Below are 14399 nucleotides of genomic sequence, written 5' to 3'. Positions count from 1 at the left end.
GTTTGATGGAGAAGGAAATGCCCATCCAATTCTAATGCCTAATTCCATCTCCTTTCACTCAGGGAGCAAAGTACCAGATGCTCTGGATTTCCTGCTTTGTCAACTCCAGAGCAGTGCTATGTTCAGTTCTCACATTTTGTTATAGCTCTTTGTTGTCTGATAAAATGCAATTCCTCAGGGACAGCACAGGGCTGTCTCAAGTGTATAAATACACCTTATTTGGCAGCAGAGAAATTCAAAGCAAAAAAGTTTGTCTTTGGGAAATTGCAAAATCCTGGGGACACCATTTCTGGGATTTTCTCTGCTCCCAAGCAGTTACCCACTGCTGAAAATGCAATTATACACAAGAACACTGTAACAGGCTAAGGAAGGGGAAACTTTACATCATATTCCCCTGCCTCTATCCTTTCATGCTGTCTCTATATGCTGTGGATCATACTCCTATTTCAGGCAGCTGAGATATCTCCCTTTACACAGTGACCCCATGGACAACCGCCAGCTTTTGTTTTACACTTACAGGTTCAAAATCCCCTGCGTTTGACTCCAGGACTCTTTACTGACAACTTGCACAGAAGCCCAATTCCAAGTTATGCCAAGAAGATGAAAAGAAAGAGTTTGAGTGTCTATAAAGTAGATGAGCCAATTATCAGCATGATAAGTGCTTTGTAACACATTTGGGGTTTTTTGCTCCGTAGCAGTTTGAACAAAACTCAATGTGTCAAGGCTTTTATGGATTGATTTGAAGCAATATAAGCAGTTATCCATGCTCTTTCTACATGTGCCACAGCTGTGTTCCCGCCCATGTGGCAGCCAGCCATTAATGCAGTGTCCAGCCAAGTTTGTCAGCCTTGCCTTGGAGCAGGAAAGGAGCTCTCACACCCAGCCCTGGGAAGGGAGAGGGGTAACAACACACAAACAGTAACAGCTGAGGTGACCTGAGCTTACAGGTACAGATATTTGCAAGTGACCATCTGCTGTCCTGAATTCCAGTTTTGGGTATAAATATTTCTTTGCATACAGCCATATTAACCATGCTGTGACATATTAATGGTCTAGAACCTGAGGTCTTCAGCATTTTGAGTCCTTGTTACACACAAATTCCACAAGGTCCATCTGCCGTGATTACTCAAAATCCTAAAAGTCTGCAAACTTTTAGAAACCCGCTTGCTGTCTGTACTGTTAACACAGCCTTCATACACACAAGAATTATTTGCTCTTCATTACACACCAGGCTGCAAAGTCCCTGGGAATTAAATATTAACTTTTAGAAATATATACATTGCCATTACTAGTAAGGAATCAAGCATTAGTTGTTCACAGCAAGAGAATTAAATAATTTAGACTGGAATAAATAGCTATTATTAGTGGTTTGCTAGGATTTTTTTATTTATTTAAATGAACATTTTGGGAGTAGACTCTCTATCAAATGGAGTCTAAGGAATGCTAGGTAATAAAATCTTGATAATTTCAGGGAACTGTGTATGGGTGTCCAATTTTGACACATTTCCAAAGGTTGAAGATGGATGTTCAGTTTTCCTAAGAACAAAGCCCATAAGTATACCAAATTAGACATCCATACACGGACATTCAGAGATATCAGAAGTTATTTAAACACCTTAATCAGCTTTTCCAAGTGGTTAGAGATACTGAAAACTGCTGTGTGCTGAAAAGATTCACCCCACTCTTAATACCTCATATTTATTTTAGTCTGTTCATAGAACTGTTCTAACCAGCTCCATCGAACCAAATCTTAAAATCCTTCTTTTTTTCCTCTAGCCAAGAAAATTAATGGTGCAAAACAGTAGAATATTGGATAAGATAGGAACAGAATAAGTTCCCTTCCTATGAAACAGTAAGGCTTTCAAAGAATTAGATTCTGATTTGACAGAGAATGCAGTCCACATCAGACACAAAAAAGAAAAATTAAAAAGCAGTAGTGGGAAAATTTCCAACACCTCCAAGTAATGAAACAGTGGCTAATAAAGCAAGTCTTATTTTTCTCTCCTCTTTGGCATTTAATATCCTCCTGATTTGTGTACACTAACATTGTGTTAGCTGCAGGACACGTGAAGTGACAGAAAAACACAGCTTCCCATCTGGGCTGGTCCCTTCCATCTGGTGATTAGGGCAGGGCACAGTGCAACCATATGGCCATGATCAAGAACCCACTAATATCATCCCAAGTTAACTGGGAAATGCAATAGCCCACTTAGTCTCCTAAGGATGATAAATGCCTCTGATTCTGTTTGTCCTCCTCAGTGGGCATTGCAGATTTGTCTTTTTGCCTGCACAGATGAAGCTCTAGTTAGAATCACAGAATACGTGGAATTGGAAGGGACTCACAAGGATTGAGTCCAACTCCTGGCCCGCACAGGATCATCCTCCAGGGTCACTCCATGTGCCCAGGAGCACTGGCCAAACTCTTCTTGAGCTCTCTCAGGATCAGTGGTGCAACCACTGCCCTCTTTCATCCTCTGGGTGAAAAACTTTTCCTAATATCAAATCCAAACCTCCCATGACACAACTTCACACCATTCCCTGGGGTCCTGCACTGGTCACACAGAGCAGAGATCAGCGCCTGCTCCTCCTCTTGTCCTCACAAGGCAGTTGTAACTGCAATGAGGTCTCCCCTCAGTTCTCCAGACTGAACAAGCCAAGTGCCCTCAGACACTCTTCTCACCACTTCCCCTCAAGGCCCTTCACAGTCTTCATTGCCCTGCTTTGGACACTCTCTAAGAGTTTAACACCTTTGTTATATTGTGGTGACCAAAACTGCCCTCAGCACTCAAGCTGAGGCCACCCCAGTGGAGAGCAGAGCAGAACAATCCCTTCTCAGTTGGCAAAGCTGAGCCTGATGCCCCCAGGACACAGTTGTCCCTGCTGACTGGAATACCAGTGATACACATCAAAACAGTGAATTTTGCCCCTGTAACTGTCCATGAAACAAAAACACCTGCTAACCTGACCTTTGTCCTGTCAAAGTCCTGAATGAAGCCTCCATCCTCCAGAAAGGTTTGCTTTGTCACAGGTCCCCAGCCAGGTAATAATTAGTGTTCGTGCTTCTCTGAAGACTGATCAATCACTTTATCATACTACACTTTTTAAGAAACCCACAGGACTGTCTGTCCCTTACAGGCTGTAAGGACACAGGTGGAACCAATTGGCCCTCCAATCTAAACCATCACCAGTGGCCAATGAAGAAACAACCCTTAGGTAAACAAATCCCCGTAACACATTTCAAATGTTCACAGCAACAGGTGCAGCCAGTTAGGATAATAATTGTTTGAAATTCTTTTCTCTGATCTTCTCATAGCCTTTCCCAGGAGAATCCTGAGAAAAAGTTGTGCCTGTTGCTCTCTGTGGCCAGAGAGCTGCTGCCATAGGTTTGTGCTGTAACAGGATCTCTGAAACCTGAGGCCAAAATCCTGACATGCAGCACACTGGTGCAACCCAGCAGCTGAAGATTAGAGATGCAGCTCCAGCAGTGATGCAGCAAGAGTGGAACACAGAGCTCTGTTATCTGCCTTGCTTTTACATATTAATAGAATGGGAAGAGCCTGCTAAAGCCCTCTTTCTATGGGAAAGAGTTCAGCTTTCCTTTTCTTCCTTGCTGCAAACAGGAAGAAAAGGAAAGCTGAACTTCACAACTCCTTGAAGGGGCACCACTGTTGCCATCTAAGTGGTTCTAACAGAACCTTCTGCACTGAGACAGCTTTTAGGAATACCCATTTCTTAGCTGCCAAGTCACTAAAAGCCAAGTCAATAACTCCCAGTAGATCACAGCACAAATATTACACACACTAAGAAAACCTTTTTGAAGTTTTGATTCAGAAACAGGACCCAACATACCACCTAAACTACACCTTAGATTGCAGGATTGAGTCTCAGGGGGTACACAAAGTGGGGTTTAATTGCCATAACTGCAGAAGCATTTCCATGTTTTCACTTGTCTGCTGTAACAAACCCCACTTGCTTAGCAGTAAGGTCTGTGGTCAGGTCCTGTGTAAGGATATTTTTAGAGGTTAGAGCCAAAAGCCATTGTAATTCACCAGTGCCAACCTTCCCTCCAAGGTAATATTTGAGAAATAGGACAGCACAACTGCTGGAATGGCTCTGTGTTTTGGGAGACACCATCTTGAGAATGAGATATGCAACTGGAAGATGGTTTTGGACTGCATAGCCAAAAGTAATGGCCTGGAACTGTGGGGAGCAAGCATCAGCCAGCTCACAAAGTGCTCATCAGTAGAAATAACTATACAGAGTAATTGACAATTGAGTTTCTGTAACATTTTTTAAGCATTTTTACAACTCTGATATAGCAAAAGAACCACAAGACTTCTCTAGAACTCTCAAATAATAAGACCAACAGGAACTTGATGGAACAGAGAGATACTTGGTCAGAAAATGAGCAAAATCTGCAATGTTATATTAACACACTTGTGTGAGCAACACTTGTCTATTTTCCTGAAGCTGTTAAATTTCTTTTGCTTTCAATACCTGGGTGCTGCCTTTCAAGCTGTGCATGGAGCCCTCTTCTGGAGAAATTTGAACAAATAAAAGCTTAAGAATGCAGCAGTGTGAGCTCTGCATTAGGGGAAAGAGTTTGAGGACTAATTTTCTCTATTCTCTCTAATGACAAGCTTGTAAAATCTACACATTTTTCCAATTTACTTGGTTGCAACCCAGTGAAACGTGACAGTTATTGTCAAAATTATAAAAAATATGGGAGTTTTTCCTCACCCTGTAAGCCTTACTTACAAGTTTTGAGTCATCTCTCTGCATGAAATGCATAACATAAAAAAGGAAGCCTGTGAACAACTTTTGTCTTTAAGCAAATATTTTGTATAGAGGTTTCAGAAAATACCCTTTGGGGAAAATGTAAAACACACAGATTTTTAATTCTGTCACATCAGAGTATTCATTTACTGCTCACTGTACCCTGTATAGTGAACTGCATAAGCTACCAGAGTACATTTAGTTTTTATTGTCAGCTTCAGATCAATAAAGCTTTATATTATAGTTATGCTTTGGAGTTTTAAAGGAGAGTCTGAATTAAAGGATTACTTGAAACATCTCTCTCATTTATTCCAGCTAATGCTCAGTTTTCCTCTTGGTGAAAACAGAACAGTTGGCAGTAGTGTAGACTAAATCTTTGCAAAAGGAAAAATTAATTTATTGCTCACCTGTTTACCTCAGTTTTTGCATACATACTTAATGAGGTGCTTTGATATGAAAAAGTGCTTCTCCATTTTCATCCTTTTAATGCCTCAGAAGGCAAAGTTTTTGTACTTTAAAAACACAGTTGAATTAGAGGCAGATCAAGAAAACACAAAACCCAAGTTACTAATTTTAGAAATGGGCTCTTCATTAGAAATAAACCTTTTACACTCCACGTTCCTATTGACATAAAAGAATTTCCTCAAACTTTTTTTTCTACACTGCAAACTTTGCTATTATTACTTTGAAACTAAGTTATCACTATCTTCTGCTTCTACAGAAAGATTACAAGATTGCTCCTGCTTAGAAAGGATTCTTTCAAACTTGGTCCTTTCTGGTTCCACTAGCATTGCCTTATATGAGACATTCTTGCTACTCCAAAGGGAGAAAAAAAGAAAACGTGCAGAAAAAGATCCCCAAATGTGTTACAACCACTACACAAGCAGATGGCTGCATTTGTTTAATATGTTGTTTCTCACATTCTTCTGTTTACTTTTCCTGTCACATGAAAGTTGTGTTTGTGGGGTGTCAAAGAGAAAAGCCAAACAGTGTTTCAGTAAATCCCATTTCTTTCCCTAGCATGGCACCCACTCCAATTCATACTTTAACCTGCCAATACTCAACAACCTAAACCTACAGACAGAATTGCATACACTTCCATCTTACAGTCTGACTCATTCCCCAATTCATTAACTCTTAGACATGATCTGGAAAGTAAACTTGGACATGCACTAACTCACATGGTGGAGAGAGACACGGCCAGATAGAGCTGTACAAGCTGAGAAAGAAGGCAGAGTGCAATTTGAGCAGTTAAGCTGGAAGCAAGGGTAAAGCACCACAAGCTCAGCCCTGCAGTACAGAAGATCTCAGCCCAGCCTGGGGAGAAACTCTGAAGTATCACTGAAAGTCATCAATAAAGACAAGAGGGTGTTTTCAGAATCAGGTGCCTGCAGCTTGTCAGATTTTAAGTAGTCATGAATGTTAAAAAAAATACCAGCTATGTTTCATAGGCCCTAGAAGTCCATCCTCTTGTATCACATGCATTCTGTTTTCCTACAAGCAACTACTAAAGAAAATCCCAACTCAAGCTGATTAATTCAGTGGTATGTTACGTTGGAGAAGCTGTACCAAAAAAAAAAAAAAAAAAAAAAAAAAACTCAAAACAGAGAGAAAGTCAGGCAAAGCAGATGGGAGGTCTCAAAGCCAAGATGAGAGCACCAGTTCAGTACATCCACAGGTTACCCCTCTACTGCCTGTGCCCTCTCTCTCCCCTGAGCATTTCCTCCCAGTGCCAGCCCAGGCTGGATCTCAGCCCACTTGTGACAGTTTCTCATCCCCAGGAGCCATTTGGGTTCCCCCAGCCCACGGGACAATGCTCAGCCCTCCCTGGGCAGCAGCTTGGCCACTGTCCTGAGCCAGTCCCGACAGAGCCAGAGTCTGCCCTCGGACAATGCCAGGGAGCCCAGGGCTGGCTGGCAGACTGGCCCTGCCAGGAACTCTCCATGTGGCACCAGCACACACTGCTCGGCACCAAACCCATGGCCCAAGGCAGCTGCTTTCATTTGTTCCACTCCTCGGAGCAGGGCTGGTATCCCAAACCCACCCAAATGCCTTTGTGCTTGCTCACTCCCAATCCCAGCCATGGAGCCTCCTGCTGTCCCACAGCTCCAGCCACCCACGTCCCTGCCCTGACTCCTGACCAGGTTAAACCAGGACCTGAGTGCCCTAACCATGATCCACAGCATGTGGAGCACCCTACTGCCTCCTCCTCACACTCTGTGCAGCTGCTCTAGCAATAAAGCTCTCCCAGTGGTGATCCCTCACCGTTCTTCTCCTTTCTGCCCTGTTTGGGATTAGCAGACCAAATGTCTGCTGGAGATGGCACTTACACAAACACAGGGGGTCAAGCTCAACGTCCCAAGCACTTGTTTGACACTAAACCCCACCAACCCTCCAAGGGTTAACAAACGCACTCGATTCAAAAAGGAATTAACTTTCATCCCTGCTCGGTGCACAGGATCTCAGCCCACTGACACTAAAGACAAGTTTACGGAGCCCCTGAGACAAAAGGAGGAAGAATGCACTGAAGCTGGATAAAAACAAAGGATTTCCAACCCTGCTCCGAGCTGCCCAAAAGTGAGCCCTGTGACAGCAGCGAGAGGAAAAGCGAGTGACCAGCGGAGAAGTGAAAGCCCAGCGAGTCCCTGTGCTTTGACAGGCAGCAGCAGCGGGGCTCCGGCAGCTCCGTGTTTTTAAGGCTGGGTGTTTTTTCCTCTGCTTTCTGGCAGAGGGGGATCTATTACATTTAATAAGAGAAAGGCTACACAGCCAGTCACTAACGGAGTGTTACACATCTATCAGGAGAGTACGGCGAAGGGAGCCTTTTGCAAGGTCTGATTTTATTTTTCCTCCATATTCCCCCCCCCTCCAATTCTTTTATTTAAAATAAAAAAGGCAATAAATAATGTGAGGTGCCTGTAACAGTCTATAAACCTTACTACCCAGCACAAGGCACAGAGAAAAGAGGCAAATCAAAGTTGCAGCATTTGATATGACAGAAAATATTGCCGCTGCAGCTGCAACCGAGACACTTGAAAGATTCTCCCCACCACCCTTCCTGAAGGGAAACAAAAAAATGCTATATATCATACAGCAAATTGGTTGTAATTGTAAATCAGGCAACTATGAGATCCTGCATTCCTAGCAACTGGCTTAGAGCAGAGATCCTGCATCTTTAAACAGTAATTCGAGCAATGTATAATTACTCAGAAATCAGAGCTGAATTACAAATACTTTCAAATCCAAATGCACAAAAGCAGAAAGATAAAAGAAAGCAAGGAAAAAACACACATTTCTTACCTGGGACAGCAGAAAAGACAGAGTAAGTTGAGTTTTGTGCTGCATTTTGCCAGACTAGAAGGTACCAGAGGCTTTTTCATTCATGCACTCGGCTGCACTGAGCATATTTTCACTGTGAAACAGCCTTTGAGAAGAGACTCTGCCTTGAGAGCCAGCCAACTTCCCAAATAGATCAGCAGCATCATCACTAAAGCATTGGATAGAGTCTGATGACCAGAACCAATGGCTTTACAAGGATGATTTCTTCACAAAGCATCCCCATTTTGCATCACACATATTGAGCAAGCACCTCTACAAACACAGCACCTTTAGAAAGCATTTTTGCTTTGGTGTATTTCTGTTTAGTTTCCACCTAACATCATGCTTTACATATCTCAATAGTATTTTCCCTTTTAGAGAATGGAATTGAACAGAGAGAAATAAGAGCAACTATGAGCACCACTGCAAAGAGATTCTCTTTATTAAAATGTTAATAAACTTATTTTTAATAATTTTTAAAAAATGACCCCTGCAGTTTTGGTTACTTCCAAGCCTTAGAAAGAGAACACAGTGAGATTTTTCTGTGCAGTAGAAATACAGGTTCTATTTTGTGTTTTCCCCTCAATCTCACAAATCACAACCAAGACAGATCCATTCTAGCCTGCAGAAAAAAATGCATCATAAGGCAATAGATTTTATTAACTGCTCAGGTAATGGCAGAATTGGCTTTTAATTCAACAATCTAGAATCTAGGACAGAGTGCCCGTCCTTCAATTAGAAAAAGTTTTCCTGCTTGAAAGAGGGGACCTGCTTTCTCTGGATTGGTTATGTTGCAGCCCAGCAAGCAACACAGGCAGATGGACCAAAGATTAGGAACGAATTCTCCGAGTGCATTTCCAACTCCACCTCCCTTGCCACTCCCCAGTATCACAACACTCCAGTCCTTTTCTGAGTTGTCTCCTGGCAGTCGCCAAGGTTACTTAGCAGTACCCTTCCCCCATTTCTAGAAGGATCAAAAGTCTCCTCAGCTCTCATCAGTGATGTTTTTCCCTCACTTGCTCATCCAGCAGAACCAGCTGCCATCACTTTCGGCTCTGCCCCACCACGGGTGGCTGCTGTGCTGGTAGAGATGAGAGGAAACGTGGGGAGGGAAAGGCAGGTAGCAGATAGAAGGGATAAAGGAGCTGCCAACCACTTTGAGCTCCCCAGCATCAGCAGGAGCTCCCAGCTGTGAATAATGTTGTTTGATGCAACCACTGCTAGTCTACTGCTCAGAGCTTACATCTTCCTTTACATACCCACTGGACCAAAACTGAGGGAAAACACTGTCCTTCCAAGTCTAAACCCTCACAGGCAGCAATAACTCTGCTCCAGTACCTCCATTACACACGAGTTTAAATTAATACTCAAGTTGGAATAGAATCCAAACAAAACCTAGCAGGAACTACCAGCAGCAATAATAATGCTCTGCATAACCACAAAAGGTTCACTACTTAGACTTTCCTTAAAAAGGAAAAAAAACCAGGTAGGTTGCTTTCTTTTTCAGCATAGGCAGAAAGCCAGTTTATAAGGGTAAAAAAGATAAACCTTAGAGCTCTTTATGACTAGAAATACATGACTGGACACCTCCCATTTTTCTTTCAGGGAATCAGTTTGCCACCTAGTATAACTCCCAGACTCAAGAGGAGCACCTAGGAATTTAACCAGGGTGGATGGGGTCTACAGGGCAAATCCCACAGAAAGGCACCAGCCATTCCACAGTGTGCACAGCCTTTGTATGGGGGCACTGGGATTTGGACATTCTTAACCCCACCACAGGTGCCAAACAGCTGAGTGAGTTACCAGACCAACCAGAAGTAGGTGGTGGCTGAAAGAAACAAAGGCATATCTGCATCCTGTTTTACAGGAAAGGGACTCATTAAAAAAAAAAAAATAGAAGTCAAGTCATAGGGTAGATGATTCACTGCAGGATAATGTGACATGAGATTTGAGCCAACATGAGCAGTTATTTTCTGTACAGGGCACAACATGGCTATGGGGCCATCCCAGCACAGGGGCAGAGAGGAGAACCAGGAGGGTGAGCTGTTCCCAATGGTCCTGCAGGAGCACAGCCATCAGGGCAGAGAGGGGAACCAGGAGGATGAGCTGTTCTCAATGGTTCTGCAGGAGCACAGTCATCGGGGGTAGAGAAGGGAACCAGGAGGGTGAGCTGTTCCCAATGGTCCTGCAGGAGCACGGCCATCAGGGGCAGAGAGGGGAACCAGGAGGGTGAGCTGTTCCCAATGGTCCTGCAGGAGCATGGCCATCAGGGGCAGAGAGGGGAACCAGGAGGGTGAGCTGTTCCCAATGGTCCTGCAGGAGCATGGCCATCAGGGGCAGAGAGGGGAACCAGGAGGGTGAGCTGTTCCCAATGGTCCTGCAGGAGCATGGCCATCAGGGGCAGAGAGGGGAACCAGGAGGATGAGGTGTTCCCAATGGCTCTGTAGGCCATCCCTGCAGCCATGGCACCCCTCCACATCCTGAGGGGCTGGGCACCATAGCCTAGCCTCCCCAAGTGGCTCTCACAGCCAAAAGAAGCCATATACCACAGCCCTTTACCTTCAGAAACAGCCAAGACTCTTTAGCAACAATTAAAGAGAAAATCATTTAATAAAAACCAAATTCACCAACCTTTTACCACCAGGCCCACAGAGCTTCTTCCTCCTGTTGCAGCCCGTCCCTCCTGCTTTGGCATCTACTCACAGCTGCTCTTATTTATCCCCTAAAAGGGCAACTATTGATTCTTGGAAGGGTGATAACCATTCCTGCAGGGGTAATTAAACATTCCTGGTGGAGTAATTACCCATTCCTGGAGGGGTTAACTCTGCACAAGCCACTGCCAAGGCCTGGCACAACATGGCGCCCAAGCGTGAGGGCGGCTGTGCCCAGCGGCAGCGCTCACCCTCAGGGCCCAGCCGCACTGGGAAATGGCTTTTGGCACTGCTCACCTGAGGGAATTCCAGCACACACAGCCCTGGCTGTTGGGGAGACCAGCAGAAAGGGAGGGCAGCTGCTGCAGTCACAGGTTTGACCCCCTGCAGGTGGGCCCCCAGCCTAGCTGTGTCTTCTGGGGTTAGGCGCAGAGTCTTCTCTGCTAATTAGGTTATTAATGAAGAGCTGGTAGGCTACTAATTAGAAATTAATAGTTGGTGCCTTTGTCTCAGCTGTAGGTAACGGGAGGAGGTTCGAACTCTACAGAGCTTTACTGAGGAGCTGGCCAGAAGGCAAGACTGCAGGTGATGGAGGGTGGGCTCTCTCTAAACCCCAGCTTGGGCCAGCATTGCTTCACAAGTGGAATAAAGCTGAGGTGCCATGGAGCAACAGGAATAGAAATAACAGCCCCAGGTTTAAAGCATAGTTAATGAGAGGGTCCAGACCTCCCCATTTACAGCGAGCTGTGCTTCTCCTCCCTGCCAACACAACATGTGTAGTAAGCTTAGGCAGTGACTGAGAGGGTCCTGCTTTGTGACAAAGAAAGCTCCTGCCAAGACCTTTTCTGATCCAAAACCATGCTAACTGATGGGTGTAATACGGTCTGCAGTCTTTAGACACAAATGCCATCTTCTTCACTTATAAAATGTGGAGCAACTTGACACATCAGCTCAGTCCCTCTCTCTGACATTCTATGGCCACAGGGGCCAATGCTGAGCTAATGTGAACAGTAGTAATTGCTTGCAACACACGAGGAGTTTTCAGAGACAGACCCATTAGCAGATGAGGGAGTGACTGCATGCTGCCAGAAATGCCTTTTGACCTTCAGAAGATTTGCCCTATTTTGTAAAAGCTGAGGATCAGCTGCTATGAATCTATCAGAACCAGGGAAGTTTAATTTCCCATTAAAGTGGGTCACATGAGAAACCTGAATGTGAGAGAGGGACTAATTTCCCCTGCCATGGTACTGGCAATCTACACTCCTGGCTGCTTCACCAGGTTGCATTTTCTTTAAGCCTGGGAAAAGGTTTTAGCCCTGAGCAACAACTGAGGGTGTGTCAGTAGGACAAGAAGTTGCAGTAAATGTACCTGGAGTGAACTGGAATCCATAGAGGAGTGAAATCCCACCTTCCTGCCTGAGGTTCTCCAGCAGGAATAAGTGAGGCTACTGGCTGCAATAATGTTTTATCCTGGGGGACAGATACTCAGAATTTCCAGTCTTAGTGCAGCTGAAGTTTCTTTGGGAAAGATTTACAAAAGCACTAGAAAAAGGGGGGGGGTTGCTGTTTGAATCTGAGCCCACAGCTTTTCATTTTGTACCCAACCCAAGGCCTCTATAATACCCCAAACTGCTGCAAGACTTTCTTACAGGAAAGACTTACTGGCAACAGAAAGTTTGTCATTAGTTCAGCTTTCTCTAAAACCTGTGGGACTCCTGAATGCTTTGTCTACTGTTTCCCTACATCCCAGCCCAAGCTCTGGGATAGTAGAAGGGTTTTGTTTTCATACTTGCTAACAGGCAAGTCACAGGCAACACAACAAACTGATACTTCAGTGGAAAGAAGTAGGGTGTGTTCCATTGTCAGAACAGGACTAAAAATGGTTAGTCAAACAGGAATTTTACATTTTAGAAAAATCCTTAAGGGACCATCACGCCCTTTTCTGTACAAGTAATAATAATAATCAAAGAAATCCCTGTTCTTGTGAACACAGGGTCCAGTTTTTCAGTTCTTATAGGAATAAAACCTATTGTTGTTTGGGTTTTGCATGTTTTTGGATCCCTGAGCCCTTTAAGCATAAACAAAATTTATGTTGAACTTCTAAAACTGAGCTATTGTATGTCATTCTAGAGTAACACTTTGTAGCAATGTACATCTAAATTTCTAATCCTTACTTGAACCAGAAGCAATCTGTTCCTTAATTCAACCTTCATCTGAACCAAAATAGGGAAGGAGTGAGATGAGCCTTAGGTATGTGGTGGGTTGGGGTGTCCACAGCATCTTCTCTGTGGAAAAAAGGCTGGTTTTATTTCCTTTCTCCCTCTGGGCCCCTTTGTGGAAGAAGCTCTTGCTCCTCAGCTGACTTCCAGCATCTAAGAGATTCCTGGAATAGTGCAGGTATTATCCCATGTCTGTTATGAACTTGCACCTTTCAGCTCAATCACAGCAATTGATCTTGTCCCGTGAGCTTGCCCCAGCTGCAAAACTCCCAGGTTTAGTGACAGTCTGCAGTAATTCAGCCACTTGTAATCCTACACCCCTGTCCATGGCCAGGCTGTTGAATTCTGCCTCTCTATTTACCCTCTCCAGTAATCCAAAGGCACTGGAATGGGCTGAAGTCACTGTCATTGGAGGTGCTCTAAAACAGACTGGAGGTGGCACTTGGTGCCATTGTTTAGATGATAGGGTAGTTTTGGGTCATAGGTTGGACTTGATGATCTCAAAGATCTTTTCCAACCTAATTAATTCTGTGATTCTGTGTTCTCACAGGCCATCAGCATAGGTGTCCTCCCCACAGCAAATGGGTATAGAAAAATATTCTTGCAGTGTTCCAGGAGGAAAACTCAGGCACACAACACAAAGGAACCCCATTAAGATCATAAAGATGGCCGAACCCAGAGCTGTAAATTGCTGAATGCCTCAGGCGCTGGCTCTTTTGTGTACTGAAAGAACCTGTGGCCTTCCTGAGAGACCCTCTGTTATTGTGCAAACCCCAAACTGAGCCACAGCTTCATTCAGCATCTCCTCCTTGGCTGGGCTCTCTGTTCCCATTCCTCTCATGTGCCTCTCCCTCCTTGTTTTAACACCGTTGCTCCTTTGCCCTCCCTCCTACTCATGATTGTATCTGGCCTGAGTACAGGTGTTCTGGAAGCAATTACAGCTTGTGCAAGGAGAATATGATGCATGGCAGCTCATTAGTTGTTCGCCATTATTATGGGAATGACTCCTTGCTTCCCTTCTGACCTCACCTATTGTCTAGGAAATGAATGGATATAGGAGTGAGAAAATTTGTTTTGGCAATGGGATCTGTATTTTCCAAGACTAGGTAATATTGAATTCTGCCCAGAAATACAAATCAGAATAATTAACCAAACAAATGCACAAAAGACCTTATCATTGCCTATTTTGGTAGCAACTATACTAACTCAAAGCCATTATTTAAAATTCACTATGCAAGTTTATTAGAAAAGTTACTCTTTTATACATTTAAAAAAAATATATTTCCACAGGAAATGGGAGAAAAAGCAAGTTATCACTGTCAAAAGTTCTTCTAAGACATATCCAAACTCAAGATATTCATCATGAGTAATGGGAAAGTTAATACTGCAGGAATAAATTAACCACAGAATTTTAATGGCTTTATTGTGTGACAGT

General features: G+C 43.9%; 2 protein-coding genes across 5 annotated transcripts in view; one reads left to right on the top strand and one right to left on the bottom strand.

Annotated features, from left to right (window-relative positions):
• CDH13 (cadherin 13) overlaps positions 1-8231 on the bottom strand; it is a 438545-nt gene extending 430314 nt beyond the window's left edge. For both annotated transcript variants that reach the window (XM_009090753.4, XM_018914682.3), the window contains exon 1: positions 8077-8231. In XM_009090753.4, the coding sequence (XP_009089001.1) occupies positions 8077-8121 (45 nt within the window). In that variant the 5' untranslated portion in view covers positions 8122-8231. The remainder of the gene's footprint in view (positions 1-8076) is intronic.
• The window catches only part of SDR42E1 (short chain dehydrogenase/reductase family 42E, member 1), a 1031186-nt gene that overhangs the window by 768713 nt on the left and 248074 nt on the right, over positions 1-14399 (top strand). The gene's annotated exons all lie outside the window — the stretch shown is intronic.

This window comes from Serinus canaria, chromosome 11 (genome assembly GCF_022539315.1).
Source record: "Serinus canaria isolate serCan28SL12 chromosome 11, serCan2020, whole genome shotgun sequence".
NCBI lineage: Eukaryota > Metazoa > Chordata > Aves > Passeriformes > Fringillidae > Serinus > Serinus canaria.
The sequence above is the reverse complement of the archived record's forward strand: the minus strand, read 5'-3'. Positions and strand labels throughout refer to the sequence as shown.